At 47.3% G+C, this 18261-nt stretch overlaps 1 protein-coding gene across 2 annotated transcripts in view; it reads right to left on the bottom strand.

The window, feature by feature from the left end:
- Positions 1 to 18261, bottom strand: part of DOCK1 (dedicator of cytokinesis 1) — a 532945-nt gene that overhangs the window by 183290 nt on the left and 331394 nt on the right. For both annotated transcript variants that reach the window (XM_086681161.1, XM_086681162.1), the window contains exons 28-29: positions 16575 to 16676; positions 9295 to 9389 (exon numbers count right to left, since the gene is read on the bottom strand). In XM_086681161.1, the coding sequence (XP_086537287.1) occupies positions 9295 to 9389; positions 16575 to 16676 (197 nt within the window). The remainder of the gene's footprint in view (positions 1 to 9294; positions 9390 to 16574; positions 16677 to 18261) is intronic.

Here is an 18261-nt window from a genome sequence, read left to right as displayed (position 1 = left end):
TGAAGTCGGACGCTTAACCGACTGCGCCACCCAGGCGCCCCATCTATATAATTTATAATATTATACTTATGTATAATGTTTTATAAAAGACACATACACAAACTGCCCCGGAAGAGACACTTGCTAATATTCTCTACACATGTCCTACAGGCCAGCCATTAGGAGGGGCGGGATGGATCTAAATTCATGTCAGTAGGACTGGACTCTCTACACCCTTCTTGCTCCCATGGCCATGTGAGCCTGGACCACGCCCACAGAGATTTGCCATAAAGCTGGAGCACCTGCCAGGGCATCTTGGAGAAAAATGCCTCCAATTCACAGGCACCACCTGAATACATGAAAGGTCAGCCCTGGCATCCTCAGAGGATGGCCCCTAGGGTTCATTCTAAGGGATGCTGTCTTTGCTGGGGTCATGCTACAGGAAAAGGTGGCGAAGAAATGTGCAAATAAAGAGAAGAGGGTCACTGCAATCAAGCACATATATTACTATTAATTACTTGACATCACAGAGATTCAGTTTTTTCCATCTATAAAATGGGGTTTTTAACATTTTGAGTTGAGTGATTCTTTAAAGGGGGCTATCCTGTACATGGAAGGACGTTTAGCAGTATCCCAGGAGTCCAGATGTCAGCAGCCTTCATTTCCCGAGCCGTGACAACAAAAATGTGCCTGGACACTGCCATGTCCCCTGGGCGGGGCCAAATCCCCCGTGGCTGAGAACCACGGAAAAGGTGCCAAAGACCATGTTGGCATCTCACCAGGCATTCAATCCACATCGGCTGCCGCCTCCCTCCCATCCTAGACTTGAAATAAAAGCGTAACAGCACAGGGTCTTACACTGCACATGATTTTTCCGAAGTCCCGGTAGCACTGGAGGTGAACATTTAGGGCAAAGGGATCTGGAGGGTGACCTTAATAAAACGTATTTCCTCCATTTTGTCATGCGCATTGCAAGAAATTTCATGTATCAAACAGAGAGTGTGCTTGGCATCATTTCTCGTTAAGTACCTCCTCCAGGATTAAGTGCCAGCAGACGGCCTCATCAACACCAGCCACGAGCTCACAGCAAGGTGTGCAGTGTCTCTGAGAATTCTTCAGCAGACTTTGCCCTTTCAAAACTTTCCTCTGAAACGAGCTTCCCTCAATAAGAGTCCCGGCTAAGGGCTCTTCATCACTGCCATGCCTTTGAAGAGTAGCTTGAGCTCTCATCTCTGAATTAAATAAAGAGGCAATTTGAATAAAACCCAACTGTATAAAAGATCTGCGTTATGTGTGATAAATTGGTTACATAGAACGAGGTAAAATCTGGAATTATTTGTTTTCAGGCCAATCTTAATTATTAAGCACAGAGCAAAAGCACGCATACCGTTGGATAACTATATGGAAAGTACTAAAATAATTTATGAAAATGCCATAAAGGATACATGGAACTGCAAACTGGTGGCAAAGTACCACATGGGTGGGGGTCTAAGTCCTGCTCAGAGATCCAAGGTGCCCTTACTAGATCTGAATCAACATCCGTCTTGAAATCCCAGGGCTTCACGGTGGCCAGCCGAGCCCCAGAGAAACATCTCCCGTGTTTCCCCAGGAGACCAGCCAGAACCGTGCTCAGGGATAGCCCCGGTTGGCCCAACCAAGGAGGCAGGCCTGTGCCTTCACCGTCTACAAACTGGGGTCTGAGCAGCAAGACATCTCAGGTGAGGCCAATTTCCTTGGAGAAGCACACAAGTTCAAAGACCGATATTATTAAGTGTGAGAGCTGGGTGAAACGTGGGCATGCTGAGCTCCGGGGAAATTTTCATCGCAGAATGTTCTCATTATACTGACGTTGAATTCCTCTTTCTTCCACCGAAAAACAATACTTATTTATTTATTTTTTTTCCTGTGGTCTTCAGCAAGTTGTGTGGTGACAGTGTTTCTGTCAACGGCCTGAAACTGTGTACAGTTTCAAAGGGAAAAAGGATTCTGAGGTGTGCTTAAAATCTTCAAGACGTTGGATATGCAAAGCCTCGGTAGGAAACCGGTAAATTTAAAAAAGAAATTAAATTAAAAGTAACAACATCAACTAAAACCTCAGGCTTCAAAGGAAGTAAAAAGATGTTGAGGAGAAATAATCCAAGAGTCTCTGGAGCCCCAAATGCTTCATATCCATAATTTCAACTTGCACAAAGATTTCAGCTGCGTGTCCTTTCACGGGAGAGGTGTTTCCTGAGCAGGAGATTGAGCAGGAAAACACAGTCCTCCCAGACTGGGCCGTTTTCAGCTATTGCTGTTGTCAGGGCCCCTGAGGCAGATCCCCAGTGAGTGGGGACCCCCCACCTCGCTTTCTCTCACCCTAAGGCAAGTGGCACATTTCCTCTGCTCTGAGCCCAGGGCACAGTGTGGACAAGGACAAAAATTCTTCCACAGCAATGAAACCAAATGGCGCTGTACCTGCAAACAGCCTACCGTGCAAATTTGCTTTCTGAGCATTATCATGATTTATCCTTAAGAAGCCTGGCATCTCAAAGGTAGAATACCTTTCTAAGGCTTAAGGCCCTTTCTTGTCCTGACTATACGCCAGATTAATTTTGGCAGAAACATCCATGAGCTTGCCATCTTGGACTCTGATACATCTGATGGATACTACTTATGAGTGGGGAAATGTGCTGCGTTTAAAAGGAGAGAAATGGCTACGTTTTAAAAATGTGCATGGGAAATTTACCCCACGAAGGAGCCACACGCAAGTATGCATGTGTGAATATGTGATGTGCACAATCAGGGTGGTGGAAACATACTACGTTGTATTCATGCATTGAGGCTAACAAATCCCGGTCAAAAGACGCCTGAATCATGGAGGAGAGAAGAAGGCATAGAAGAGGCCACACAGAAATGCACTAACACCGTAGGCCAAAGAAAGGTGGTCAAAAACAGATCGTACAAACATCGGCCTGGACTGTTCCGGGACAGTCTCCACACGGCCATGATCGAAACTAGGGCTTTGACGCATGAAGGAAGTAGCAATAATGATCTCACAAATTCTGAGATGAAATACAATTTCAGGGTTGCGGGGCGCCTGGGTGGCTCAGTCGGTTAAGCGACCGGCCTCGGCTCGGGTCACGATCTCACGGTTTGTGAGTTCGAGCCCCGCGTCGGGCTCTGTGCTGACAGCTCAGAGCCTGGAGCCTGCTTCTGATTCTATGTTTCCCTCTCTCTGCACCTCCCCTGCTCGTGTTCTGTCTCTCTCTGACTCTCAAAAAAATCAATAAATGTTAATAAAAAAAAATTTTTTTTAAATTTCAGGGTTGCTAAGGACAAATATTAGATTAAATGGATTCCAGATATAGTAAAACCAGACCATCACTTCTGACTGATGGTCTTTAATGTTTAAACGGTCGACAACTAGACAATGCTCTATTTGGCAAGTTAGCAAAACCCACTCATTTGACAAGCTAGTCTTTCAGACAGGTCCAATTATGACCAGGCTCTGTTATAGCCAGTAGATTCCAACTGGCAATATCCTAAGCATTTCAAAATTGAAATGACCATCTCTTCCCTTTTCTGTGAGCAGAATTTTGACTTCCCAACCGATTCCTTAACTGTGATGTTCTCTTGTTTGATATGTCATTTAAGGATCTGTAACATATATCATCAGTCTCCGCTGACAAATTGGCAAGGAACTTTTTTTTTTTTTTTTTAATTTTTTTTCAACCTTTTATTTATTTTGGGGACAGAGAGAGACAGAGCATGAACGGGGGAGGGGCAGAGAGAGAGGGAGACACAGAATCGGAAACAGGCTCCAGGCTCTGAGCCATTAGCCCAGAGCCTGACGCGGGGCTCGAACTCACGGACCGCGAGATCTTGACCTGGCTGAAGTCGGACGCTTAACCGACTGCGCCACCCAGGCGCCCCGGCAAGGAACTTTTTTATCATCCAGCGAGAATTTTGCAAACCATTGTTTTTGCTTTGTCTTCCAGGTAGCTTCAAGTTGCTCGGCTTCTAGAGAGCTTCATGTTTTCTCTGTGGTTTTACATGTTCTATTTTATATTCGGGGACTACGAATCGCTACTTGCAAAACAGACCAAGTCCTGTCTGAAAGTGGGTAGGATATAAAACACAAGTCATAAATATAATCTCCTTTTGGCCCCAGCTTAGAGCAAGAAGCACAAGACACAGAAACTGTGCTAATCTACAGGAATGTTTCAAAACAATGGATAATCACTGTTGCAAGGTAGGAGTATTCTGAGGAAGTAAAAACGTTGGTTTTATCCCTTTTTCATCTTGAGAGAGGGACACAAACAACAAGGCCTAGTGAGAATCCGAACCAGGGTAGTTGAATTTGTTTTTAGCTCTGTTGCCAAGACTGAATGGTTGACAAACGTAGAAAGGGTTTTGTACCATGTTCTGCACTCAATATGAGTTAGAAAGTCTAATTCTAAAAATCTACTGCTCTTTTTCTCACCCAGTATAGTGTAGAAGTGTCTTTCTCAAGTGACATTATGGTGGTTAATAACAGATGCTTTCTTCAAGGTGAAAAAGAGATTCAGTGAAACCAGTGAGTAGACTCAATGCCTACTGGATCACTCCTACGCCTTAAAATTCAAGTCAGGGATTTTTAGTGTACAAACACCCTCTATGACAAATCCAAGTCCTAAGACTAGAAGAAAGACACGGAAGCTCAACCAAGTGGTCACGTTTCTGCTAGCAACCAAGGAGAACTCTTCAAGAGTCACAACGTGAGTCCTCAACATTAGACTACGCTGCCCGCCCTGCGAAGCTTAACTCTGAAAAAGCTGGCTAATGTGAGTTCAAGGATGGATACCAGCACTTCGAGACTCAGGTGAAGGTCTCTGCTTCCAATACAGCCTCAGATCTTACACGGAGACTTAGCCTTTGCCTCCCTCCGGGAGGACTTTAAAGCACTTCTGGATAACAGGCAAGCACATTTCTACTATCTGAACTGTGCTTATCTTAAATGTCATCTTGCCATCTGGCACTGTCTGATCCTACAGCGGAGCTCTAACGTCAGGCCACCAACCAGTCAGTTGGTATCCACAACACGGCGACCGAGCAACTCCTGTCCTTGGGACATTCATTGTATCTTCTAACTTTGATTCTTGGTTTTGGAGTTGTTGCACCAGAACTGACGGGCGCCATCTTTAATTACATTTAAGAAGCCCCAGGTGTTGAGATGGTGCCTTTGCAGATGCAAAGCTGAACAAGCACACAAATATTTAGGAGACCGCAGGGGTTGAGTTTGTCCATTTCTAAGCTGGGGATGGTAAAACCGCGTGTCCAGCTGTACCATTAATATTTTAATACGGACTCCTGAAAGCTTCTGGGCATCACTGCTCATCCTGTGGAGGCAAAGAAGCCTCTGATACATGCCAAGCAGAGGAAGAGCAGGGAAGTCTCGCAACACAGAAGGTATCGAGCTATTAAGTTACAGATTTTTTAAAAAGGCAGATAACGGCATAGAAACAATGCTATGTGGCATCTACGTAACTTCTGTAGGAAATGATCTTACTGCACTATTAATGACCTTTTATTCTTCTAGAAGTTTACAACAGGACTCCAGTAGTAAATGATATCCTCCTTAACAGCATACAATTTTCATGGTGACAAAAGCTGAGTAAGAATGTTTTGACTTCCAGGCTTAACATTCGCTTAGATACGTAGGAAATCTTGCAGGAAAGTCCCACTCGAAGGACACCAGGGTTAAAAACAACAACACTCTCTTTGAAAGACAGGAAACATACTCAGGGTAGCGGGGTGGTTTAGAGGGTGTACTCGGGATTTAAATACTGGCCCCATCAATTCCCAGCTGTGCGTCTTTTGGCAAGTTACCCAAGCTTTATGCTTTGATTTCCGCATCTGTAAAATGGGCATAAAAACCCAGCCGTCTCAGAGCGCTGCTGTGGGTTTTATGGCCATGAGTACCGCATGTCCCCACAGCGGCGCCTGGCACGTAGAAAGCAGCCAAATACTCATCTTGAGTCTTAGGGGGCAAACACGGAACACATCACAAAGAAGGACTGCATTCAATAAGAAAATGAAATAAACGCTTCATTCTGAAGCTGGCATTTAAACCCAAAGTTAAAGAAAACTGCAGGGTCACTAAAGCAGATGTCTTGAGATAAAAGTTTTAAGTTTTAGCGAGTTGGTGGCACAGAAGTAATACCTTTCCTTCCAAAACCCAATTGATTCAGCTTCTAAAAACTGACACTGTTTACTCAACAGAGGGGGCAGCATTTGGGGTAGTGGGAAGATTCCAGAATGAAGATTACGATCATTGCTGCCCAAACTTTGACCGAAACGCCTCGGTTGTGGCTTATGCCTCTCCGTACTTGTTGGCTTCGGAATGTGCTCCTGGGGAAGGCGGCAGTGTGAGAGGGACCTGGATGGATTTGAGCCTCTCACAGCCAGAATCTCTGCAAATCAAGGAGATTTTACTTGATACCAACACTCCTCCGTGGACGTGTCCATATACACACGTGCATGCCCAAACACACACACCACGTGTATACTTACACACACACACAAACACTGCTCATCCTTGGAAAGTGCTGCCAGAGGAAACGCTGTCGGCTGGATGGCCTGGTGTCACAGTGCTAGGATTTTAGATTAGACCATCGTGTACAACATTTGATGTGCAACATGAGTCAGACCATAGGGATTTTATATTCCGTGTGTCCCCTGTCGAGATGTCCTTTGGGGCTACAGCCTACGTGCGCCCTGAACAACATAAAAGGATGGGCTCCCCGCTCTAGACTTTAATTCTTTTTTTTAAATTTATTATTTATTTTGAGAGAGAGAAAGAGAGAGAGGGAAAGGGTTAGAGAGAGAGAATCCCAAGTAGGCTCCGTGCCATCCGCTCAAGAGCCTGATGCGGGGCTCGAACTCATGAAGCGTGAGATCATGACCTGAGCCGAGATCCAGAGTTGGACGCTTAATCGACTGAGCCACCCAGGTGCCCCCAGACTTTAATTCTCTTATCACCTACACAAGACTTTATGCCCCAAAGTGTCCGTCACATCCCTTGCTATGAGGACACAGCACCCTATGGCTTCTCCCTCACAGATATTCCTTGCCCCCCAAACAAGACTCTCCTCCTATGGCGAGATGCAAAGGCTTGGGTCTGAGATGCCACCACACACCTGCATCTCTGTCATGAGGCTGGGCCCTGTGGAGGTGCCCTAGTGAGTAAGGACACAGGGACAAGGCTAGACTGATGTACAGGCAGCATGTGATTCCAGAGGCCACAGGTCAAGCCACCTTCTCACTGTAGAAATAATAGAACATGTCGGGAGAAGCTGGACAGAATATCCAGAGAAGGAAACCCTAAACAAGTGCCCCTCACGCGAAACCAAAGACCACGTGGCTTTCACCTGCATGTGGCTCTGGGGTAATGCTCCCAGACTTCAGGGCTGGCAGCAGGAGGCAGATGGCGGAGTGGTGGGAAGAGGGAACAATGCAATCTTCATGCTAAAACTGAAAACAGACTCTCACTCATCATAGAGTAGCATAAATCAATACAGTGTGGCCACACCTTCCTTGACAGTTTACCCCGTGGGACCCCTGGGATCAGAGGCACCGAATCAAACAATTTTGGGGCATGAATCACATCTGACCTTTGAGGGGGCAGTGCCCCCTCCCCTGCCCCGGGTGTAGAATGCCTAGGCTGGGTGCCAGGCCACGGCCACTCTGTAGGAGAGACACAGGTCAAGTTCACGTGTGGGGTCACAAGGTGGAGAGCAGAGTCCGCACCCACCACCTCCCGCACTCTGCGCAGGGGCCTGCCTGTGGTTCTGTTCAGCAAGAGACCCAGGTCTACGGTTTTTTCAATGACATGGCAAGCCACTGTTTGTTGCATCAGGGAAAAGGCAAATCAAAACCACGATGAGACACACAACACATCTATCACAAGGGCTAAAACGAAAAATAGCGAGGACAGCAAATGCTGGCAAGGATGCAGAAACACTGGATCGTTCTTACATCGCTTGTGAGAACGTAAAATGGTACAGCTATTGCCTGGCAGCTTCTATAAAATTAAACATGTAGTTACCATACAACCCAGCGTACCTACCCCAGGGCATTTATGCCCGAGAAATGAACTTATGTTCACACACAAATCTGTACATGAATGTGCATAGCAGCTTTATCCATAGTAGCCCCAAACTGGCAAGCACCCAGACGTCCTTCGTCAGATGAATGGTTAAACCATCTGTGGTCCATCCATACCCTGCAAGGCCACCAGACAAAGAAAAGGAAGAAACTATCGATATGCCCAACAGCCTATGTGAATCTCCAGGGAATTAAGCGGAGTGAAAAAAGTCCATCCTAGAAATGTTACATTCGGTAGAATTCCATTTATGTATCACATTGGAAATGCCAAAATTTTAGAAGTGGAGAAAATAGGAGTGGCTGCCCGGGTTTAGGGAGGGGGGAGGGGGAGGGGCGAGAAGGATGTGTTATCGATGGGCAACAAGAGGGACCCTTGTGCTGGTGGATTCAAGAACAGGTGCCGAGGACACACACAAGTACAATGGGAATATCGGTGTAACACTGGTGAATCACATCCATGCCGACTCCCTGCGAGCAGAATCGAGCGATAGTCTTGGAAAACGTTATCATCGAGGGAACCTGGCTTTGTAAAGTATACACAAGATCTCTCTGTATTTCTTTTTACAACCGCACTGCCTATGAATCTATAACTATCTCCATAAAAAATGCAATAAGAAATAAGGGGAGGAAAAAAAAAGGAGGTCGGGGGAATTTCTTCCAGAAATCACATGTGATTGAGAACCCAATGATCACTGCTGGTGCTTCCAGGAAGTAGAGAACACAAGAGCTGGAACGTTAACCAACAGCCTTCATAGCGAAATGATAAACCGAGCACAGGATTAATATTTAATAAGTATGAAGAAAATGCTCACTCTTTAAAGCTGAAATGAGAAAATGCAAAGACCTTTCAAAAACCTCGACAGGGTGAGAAACACTTGGGCTAATAAACACATGTGATTAAAATACGACGGCAAATGGATGGCGAGAGATAGACAAAGGTCGCCTCTGACGAAGGCTAAGGAGGGGTTAGGGCTCAACTCCCTCTTTCCCCAGGGGGAAAAAGCCCCGCATCGGCACAAGGAAATCACCCCATCTCCAGGTCCGTTTCTCCAAATAATTGTCTGCACCGCAGAATGGGGAGGAGGTGTTCTTTGTAGGAGAGTCCCCATGGTATCCAGGCAACACCACTGTGCCCACCAGATGTGAATTAGGCACCTTGTAAAAGGTGAGAGCTTTTCTCCCGGTACTTACTTATTCTGCATCATGTTCATTATCACCCAGTCGAAAGGGTAGACGTTCTTCCCAATGAGGTTCTTAAACATGATGAATGTTTCCATCAGGAAATCCTGAAATAAAAAACAGAACACTGAAACAGCCCACCAAGAGAAAGGAGAAAACCAATCCCCCCTTGAATAATTACAGTATAAATGACTTCATTTTTTTTTTTTTGGCTGAATGAAAACAATCTAAAAAGTAATGAAGATGTATTTCACAGGAGCTGTGCCTTATTTCTACTTTTCTGTTTGCCTGAGCACCTCCTGTCTGCGATCACGTTTTCAGGGATGTATTCAGAAACAGCACCTGGGCACATCTAATGGTCATAAGGAGTAGATTTTCAGGTTACCCATATGCATTCTTTCTGCTTGTAGGGAAACAGATATTTTGCAAGCATCACATGCGGGTTGTAGCTATTTGTTCTGTTTACTCTAAATCCATTTTTCATTACGAACAGGGCCCATCAGGTGGAATACGGGGTATTAACATCCATTCCTTTTTTTTTAGTGTAACTTAACAAGGAAAAGGCTCGGGCGGGAACTCCCAACCACCTGCACCTGTTCAGCTTGCCATGACCCTCTGAGCATCTACGCGGTCACGTGGTCACTTTCATCTGGCAGCTAGGACCCCACACGCTACTCAGCGATTCTTGTGCTGTCTTGGGCACGATTCTTTGCTCTTTGCGGGGCATGCCCTGCCCTGCTACCCTGCTTCCACGCTAAGACTGCTCCTCGCATCAGGAAGGGACACCCCTTTTCCTGGGGGCTCTGGCCTGTGCCTGTCAGAAGTAGGAGAATTTCATGAGCCTGACAGCTTGGCACTTGTTCTGAGCTGACTGGAACAAAACTAGCATTTATCCTCAAAAGCACACGGCCCCAGGAGTCTGCATGCTCCCTCAAGGTCCGGGGTGGGCAGGGGAAAAGCAACAGAGCCTTCTCTTAGAAAAATGAGGTCGTGGTCAGAGATTGCCCAGTGAGTGGCTGTGTGTCATTTATTTAATCTACGGAACCATAAGGAGGTGCAACGGCCGTGAGGACTCAGGCAACGAACGGAAGGAAGTTAAACGGCCAGGAACGCGATTCTTAGCAAAGTTCGAAACAGGCAGTTCTCGCCAATAGGTACAAGCTCGATTTGACAGAATCAATAAGCTGATGTGCAAAGTTAAATACTTTCACGGCAACCTTAACGGCAATGTCGGGCTCTGGTAAGTCGTGCCTGCGGTGGGCCCCCCACTATGATTGAGACCTCAGGGAGCAACTGTGATCCCTTCCCCCTTTTTACAACAGGGGCCCCCAGTCGAAGAGAGGTTCGGGACATAGCCAAAGTCAAGAGAGAAGAGGCATCCCGACGTCCTCCAGACCCTGCTCATACGAGCTCAGACCACCAGGGGTGCTCCGGGCAACCCAGACACAACGCACAGCACCTCTCCTCCGGTCGATGACCGCCATGCAGAGCTCACCACTTAAGTTTCCCTGCTTTGCCAAGACTTTCACATTTTAATGACCAGGTTGCACATTTGGCCGGCTGGGTGCCATAATTTAGCCACATCTCTATTTGCATAAAATTGCTGGCTTTCTTGCTGATCACTCCTCAAAGCCTGATAATTGAGATACAGGGTCTGGGTTTTATTATTCTGGAAGAGGAGCATATTTTCCCAACTCCCTGATTTTTTTTTCTAGGAAACACAGCCCCATACTTCATTAGTATGGCTCAGCTGTTCAATGTTGGTACTTTGCTGATCAGACAAAACTCTGCGTATTGTGGAGGATGAGGTTCTGCAAAGGCGTCCTTGTCGGTCTGCATAATTTACTAGGCATGGCGATGGTCCCCACCATGGCCGATGAGGCTTAGCAGACTATTACGCTTGAAGCTCCGAGTCAACAAGGGGAGACAGAGGACTGATACAAGGTTTTTTTGTGAAAATTTCAGCTCTCAGCGCCAATTCCTTCCCGCGGCATTTTCCAGTTTGATTGTTATGGGGGTGCCGGATGCCCCATACGATAAGTGGGCAGCTCTAACAAAAGGCACCAATGCGTAGGCGGAATCTTCTTGTCATAAATCCACCTGCTTCTATCTGTCCCTACCCCCATCCACCTGAATAAACGGTCATCCTCTCTCACCTGGACTGCCAAGGAGAATCCTAGCCCGTCTACCTATGTCCCCTATTGTCCCTCTCGATCCCCACGCTTGACCCAGAATGGCCTTTTCAAGTTGTAAACCTGGTCAAGGCACCAACACTTCCCAACCTCCCATTCAGCCACATCCCCAGGGGGTTCCAAATGTTCTGAGATTAAAGCCAAAATGTTGTGACTCCCAGAAGTAAGAAATTCTGCTTTGCCAAAGAAATAACTGTTTCAGAGAAGGACCCTCAACAGATGCTAAACTCATCAGATGAGGAACCGTCAGGGGATTGGATATCTGCCGACATTTTGTGCGTGCCAAAGTATCACCCAAAGACTACGTGCTAATTGTAACGGGGTACATAGCTTCACAACGGGGAGATCGGGCTGCTCCCGCTGTCAACCAAGCAATCAAACTTCTCGTCAGTAATGGTCAGCTTGGCAATCCCAGCCTCCCAGTGGGCACAGCATCAAAGAGCACTTAACACCAGCTCTGAAGCACCCTTGCCAAAAGGCTGAACTTGAATTTTAGGCCAACCTTCCAGTCTACAGGACATATGGAGGGATGGAGAAACACACTGAAAGGCATCCCAAAGCAACACGGAGAAAGAAAAAAAAAAAACAAACAAACAAGGTGAGGCACTTGTTCTAGCAGAAAGAGAGACGAAGGAGGTACAACCACAAGCAATGAGTGAATGTGGGCTGGATCCTGATTTGCCGAAGCCCCTAACGAAAGACAAGAAAGACTGGACAGAATTAAGAGAATGCGAATACCAATGGCACCAATGACAGCATCGCTGCTATGTTCAGGAAAGGCAATGAGGCCACTGGAGAAGATCTTCATTCCCGAGAGAGGCCTGCTGAACCACCAGGGGAGACGCATGGTTCTCACACACTTACGGGATGTGGCTGCCCAGCTGGTGAAACAGAGAGACGCGGCGGAGGCAGACATGGCGTAGTGCTCACCGATGCCTTTGGGGGACAGGGGCAGTAGTTTTCGCCGCGCTGTTCTTTCAGCTTCTCCGTATGTTTAAAGCTTCTCATGATAAATAGGGGAAAGAGTACAAGCGAAACGGGGGGAAGACGCATGAGAGCCAAGGACCCCATCAACGCCGGCACTGGGTCTTGACTCCGCACTACAGTTCCGCAAGATGTTGCCCCCTGGGGAACGCGGGCGCAGCGCCCACAGACCTCTCTCTTTACTGCCGCGGGTGACTTTACAATTACCCCAAAAAGTTTACTCAAAAATTAAAAAATAAATAAGTAAATAAATAAGTGTCTGAAAAAATAATTTTAAAACAATTCAGGGGAAAATAGCAAACAAACGGTGTAGAAAGTTGACAACAAACAAGCAAAGAGCGCAGAGTGTCTCTGCTCGGCCTGTGGGGTCCATGCGGTTTGACATCCCAGCCTCTGTCCAGGCTCATCTCATCCCTGGTACTGCTGCCCCCTCACCGACGGCCTCCCCCCACCAGAGGCCCCTGTACATGCTGCTCCCCCCACCCCCCCACAAACTGCATGGCTCTCCCTTCTTCAATACTCCACAGTCCTCTCCTTTGTAAGGGAGGCTTCCTGACCAGCCAACCCAGTCCAGTCTGGCTATTTTATAAGGATCATGCCCTTGCAGCATGGATAGTTGGAGTTGGTTGGAAGGACTCCCTGATGAGCTGCGATGTTCTCCACCGGAATGTAGGCCCAGGAGGACAGGAACTGTCTGCTTTGCCCACGACTTCCTCCACTGTGCTAACACAAAGTTGGTGCCCAATAAATAGCCACTGACTGGATTCACTCTGAAAGGGCTCTGCACCCCCCAGATTCACCGTCCGGGGAGGAGGACCTACACTCCAGCTTCGTCTACAAGGAAATGGTCACAAGAAGTAGAGAAACGTGTTCGGCGCAAGACTCCTCCTCCCACTCAGGACGCCACCCACACAGGCTGCAGGTTACCCCGTGGTGGCTGCTTCACACGGCGCTCAAGGCTCACCCAACATCGGGATGTTTCCCGGGCGTGGATAGTCACCTGCTACCGTCCTTGCTTTCCCAACCCCCACAAGCATCCTCACTCACTGCTACCGGGCGTGAGACATCAGCACCACCTCGGTACAGGCTGATGGCCGAGTGGGACAGACGAGGAAAGGAGGAAGGAGCACGGGGCATGTGTCCGCCTGGCGAGACCAGGGCAGGTGTCAGGTCAGGGTCCTCCGAAGGGGTGGGACTGAAGCTGCAGGAAGGGGGTAGGGCATTCCAGATAGAGGGCCCTGCTCACTCACAGGTCTGCCAGCTGGGCTTCTTTAGGTTAGAACCTAGAAGTGGAGGGCCACCTGGGCGGCTCAGTCGGTTAAGCGTCCGACTTCGACTCAGGTCATCATTTCACAGTTCATGGGTTTGAGCCCCACGTCGGGCTCTGAGCTGACAGCTTGGAGCCTGGAGCCTGCTTTGGGTTCTGTGTCTCCCTCTCTCTCTGCCCCTCCCCCGCTCTCTCTCTCTCTCTCAAAAATAAATGAACATTAAAAACAACAACAAAAAAAAGAACCCAGAAGTGGAGAGGCCATGGGGACAGGCTGGGCTGCTCGGGGACACACAGCCAGCCAGGAGTCCAAGGTAGAGGCAAGAGGGCTACAGTACTCGGGTGCCACGTTCACTCGACATTTAACCAGGAAGCGTCACTTCTGCCCCTACTGTCCTTGGATATGGGACACTGCCCATCCGGTCCCTCAACAGACGCTTCGTAAAGGCCACCTACTGGGAAATTTGGGATATGCACCAAGACCGCTCTCTTCCCTGCAAGGTCCGGGGCACTGTGCCTCACTTCTGATCTTACCGTGGACACTGCAAGTTCTCTCCTGGTGTTCCTGATTCTGACACTGGACACGGAACAGCCAGCAGCCCATTCTGCAGCCCGGCATCCCCACTGCGGTCCTGCGAGGCTCACCATGCTACAGAGATCGCCGTGTCGCGAGGGAGTTTGGAACGGAATGTGTCGGTTCCTTTTCTTTTCTGGATCAGTCTATCTGCCTCACGCTGTGCTCCATTCTCTCACTGTCTTGGGGTCTAAGGGACCATTTGAGAGACTATAAAATTAACAGCTCTGAGGCACGTGACTTTGGTCTTGATAGGAACTGCGATTTCGTATGGGAATCACTCATCCAACCAAAAGAGGGCTACACTTGAAAACCTGAAGCAGCACTTGTTACAAGGAAATAGTCTTGAGAAAATGGCCTCGACTATTTTCCTCCTGCAGCACTAACTAACTTTCAGTTATTTAACACAAAATGACCTCTTACTTTTGTGAGTGGTTGTCAGAGTAGAAAAACAGTCAAATACTTTCTAGGTATTGGTATTGGTATAGGTATTGGTATCTTAATGGACAGGAACACATTTTACAAAGGTTCCCACAGATTAACAACAACAAAATAGGTCTACGATCCTTGCAGTTTGAATTCCTGATATCCAAACCACAAATGCCATTTTATAACGGAAATCAAATCGTCTGCAAATAATTGATTCTCTGAACTGCTGTGTCTAAGGGGGAAAAAAAATAAATCCCTGGGGAAATCAGGACCACAACAGGGAGTAAGTATCTGATCGTCTGCTCTGTGCAAGGAGAGAGGGCACACGCTCGGAATTCAGCAAATTATAGTCATTTCTAAGAACCATTTTGTAACATCGCTTTTCACAATGCACTAAAGGTTCTCTGCCAACAGCACCTCTTAACAGTTGAGATGAAATATGTTTAGCGATTTGCATGTGGGGATTTTGATCACAGGACTCTTCTGATAAAGGGCAAATTATTAATTAGATCCTAATTACTCAGGATGGGTGTACTTCTCACTCAAAAAACCGTATTCTTCAGTCTGGAAGGCTAGTTAGGAAAATGCGCACATAGTTTCACCTACAACTATCCTTTCGGTGACCCAAACGGGGCCGAGGGATCCAGTGACGATTCACCAGGGGCATGGAACATCACGTATATCCAATGTGAATTCACTGTGCCGTAACTACTCAAGACTGGCAGGATATAAATGTAACACAGATCCCCCCATGAGCACACCCCTACTTTAAACTGCATGCCGATGATTTTGAAAAGAACTGAACATCCAGAGACATGTACATACACATACACACATACACTCTTGCTCTTTATTTAAGGAAATCTGCTATGATTTTAAGATGCAGATTCATTGTTGTCTCCTTAGAAATTTAAATACACACACGCACACACACATACACAGAAGTGCATCCACGTGGACACACACACACACACACACACACACACACACACACACACTCACGGTGGCAACAATTAATAAGAACATGTTCTTCTTAGGAATGATCCTTTGAAAAAAATCATTAAGTGCATTCTTCTGCCCTTCCCTCAGTAAGGGAGGTTTAACGGTGTGCAGCGTAAGCAACCTAGTCGTGGAGACAGTAATAGCATCTGCCGTACCCTATAGGAATCCAGGGGTCTCAGAAATGAACTCTGCGTTACTAGATTCCAGAGCTGAGGTCAACAGCTAATCGAGAACTCCGCCAACAAATGTGGCTGCAGCTTTGCGGAAGACATCTGCCATATGGCCGTGGGATCTCAGGCCATTAGGGAGGTGGTTCCTAAGTGGTAACTTCCCCTCTATTATGCTTCTCCTAATTGAGCTGTGTCATAGTTGTATTGAGGATGACTAGAGAATTATTAGGAGAAATGCTGATGAGCTCCCATGACTGGAGCTAATTAATACCAGAGTATAATTTAAAGCTGAAAAGACTTTCTGGCTTCTGCTACCGAGAAGCCAGTCAACAGGTGAACGGGACTTACCAGCAGACTCTCCTTGGGACATCTCCACATCTTTAGTGATCCCTGAACACGGGAGAGGGAACCCATCAGAGAAGAAAGCTCGTTCTGGGCTGAGATGACGAGTCCCTCCCCAGTTCAGCATAAGAAACAAGCCTGTGGGTGGGGACCCTCATCTTCTTAGAGATGGGACTTCAGTAGGACCTTGCCAGGTGGCTTCTCAAGTCAACTGGAGCCAAGTCCCCGCGCAAAATCACATTTAAAATGGAAATCTCCACACCAGTGTTTTGCCTAAAATGCTGCCCCCCCCCTCCACGTGGTTATATGAAAAGGGTCAAAGTAACACTCACAACAACATCAGTCCTCATTTTTCCAAAAGTCTTGATCAAATGGGCGTAATGATAATTTTCCATCTGTCGTAAAATAGCTGTCATACAAGCCACGAAGTTTCCCTGTAAAGGAGTCAAAGGGCACAATTAGAGAACAGCATTCTCGAGAACAACGGGGAAAGTCGGTATCGACTAAGAGTCTGGGGGCAAAACCAGCACAGAGAAGCAGCGGGGTGTGGGTGGGGGCCCCCGAGCTCTGGCCCCCCGGCACGTGAGGACCGGTCACTGCCAACCTCACCATCTTGGCTTTGCTCTATTTCCTTCTCTCTAGCTGCACTAAATGCTTCCTGACACACGGTTGTCGAGGCTGGAAAAACAAGCTTTAAACGTTTTTGCATTAAATATGCAAAAATGAAAGACGAGATTGGAACCACTGACACTTGTGTTCTGTGCTCCGTGGAAAGTTGCTGCTCTTATTACCAGGCGAAACGTGTGTGCAGCCCTTCCTCTTGGGCCGTGGCAAAGAGAGGCCTTTTATTTCTCAAAATCTGCCCGTGTCCCCCTTGGCCAATTTGGAGGCAATCACCACCGATTCCACGATGAGTTATGGTCCAATTCTCTTCCACAAGAAGAATGTGAAGAGGCATGCAAGCTCATCAGAATGTAAAGTGGCAGAGAGGACGGTTTCTCCTGGCAGACGGAGCCGGGCGAAAAGGAAGAGGAGGAGGGAAAACAGAAACCAACACACGGAATCAAGTCATGGAGGAAAGAACGGGGCAAAGCAGCTAAGGAAGAGGCAGCCAGTACGCGTGCGGCTGTGGGTGTGTGCGCTGAAGGGGGCTGGGCTTGGTGGGTGGGCAGGGGGTCAGGTGGTCCCGTTACCACTGGGTACAATGTATCCCTTCTGGGGGGTCATGGCTCAACATAAAAACATAAAAACCTTCCTTGCTTTTCTAGATTCCCCCCTAAACTAATGACATTTTAAGAAACAGAGGGAATACATTTTCGCCCATTCGACCAGTACAGTCTGGTCCAATTACAGGATGAGACATTCTTTCAGACATACCCCAATTTTGCCCTCTTAAATGCGGTCCCGAACTGTGTTCTTTTACCCACCCCACCTCTCCAAGCACTCTACCGGAATGCCTAAATGCGCTCTGTATTCATCTGGGCGCATACTCTACAGGGAAATGTTACCGTCCGGTATTTTTCCCAATCCATTTTGTTCCTATAGTATACGTGTACGCTTCCAAATGAGTCCTCAAAGGATGCATTGCACAAACTGAACAAATACAAGAATGCCAATATGCTATCTTCCACTTGCATAGAAACATAAATTCTTTGTGAATGATGATAATTGTTGAGATTTGATTCCACGTTGGGGTTCAGAGAAAGAGCTGAAGATTGTCTGTTTTCCACTGGAGGGATGATTTGGAAAATGGCAAAATGTCCATGAATATGAACTTGTGAACTATGTAAATATCTGGCATCCTCATGACTCCAGAGAAGCTGCCTTTGTATCTCCCTTACTCTTTAGGAGATGCCCTTTTGGAAAATGGCCCTTGTACCATTGACCACCATGTGTCAAGGGCTGTGCTGAGGCCCAGTCCACCACACCACAGATTCCCTTCCTGCCCCATTTTACAGGCAGTGAGACAGGGGGCTGTGTGTTCCCCTCTAAATGAGTCAATGGCAAAACCGGGTCTAA

The sequence above is a fragment of the Puma concolor genome, chromosome D2 (genome assembly GCF_028749965.1).
Source record: "Puma concolor isolate L17-30 chromosome D2, mPumCon1.1.hap2, whole genome shotgun sequence".
Taxonomy (NCBI): Eukaryota; Metazoa; Chordata; class Mammalia; order Carnivora; family Felidae; genus Puma; species Puma concolor.
The sequence above is the reverse complement of the archived record's forward strand: the minus strand, read 5'-3'. Positions and strand labels throughout refer to the sequence as shown.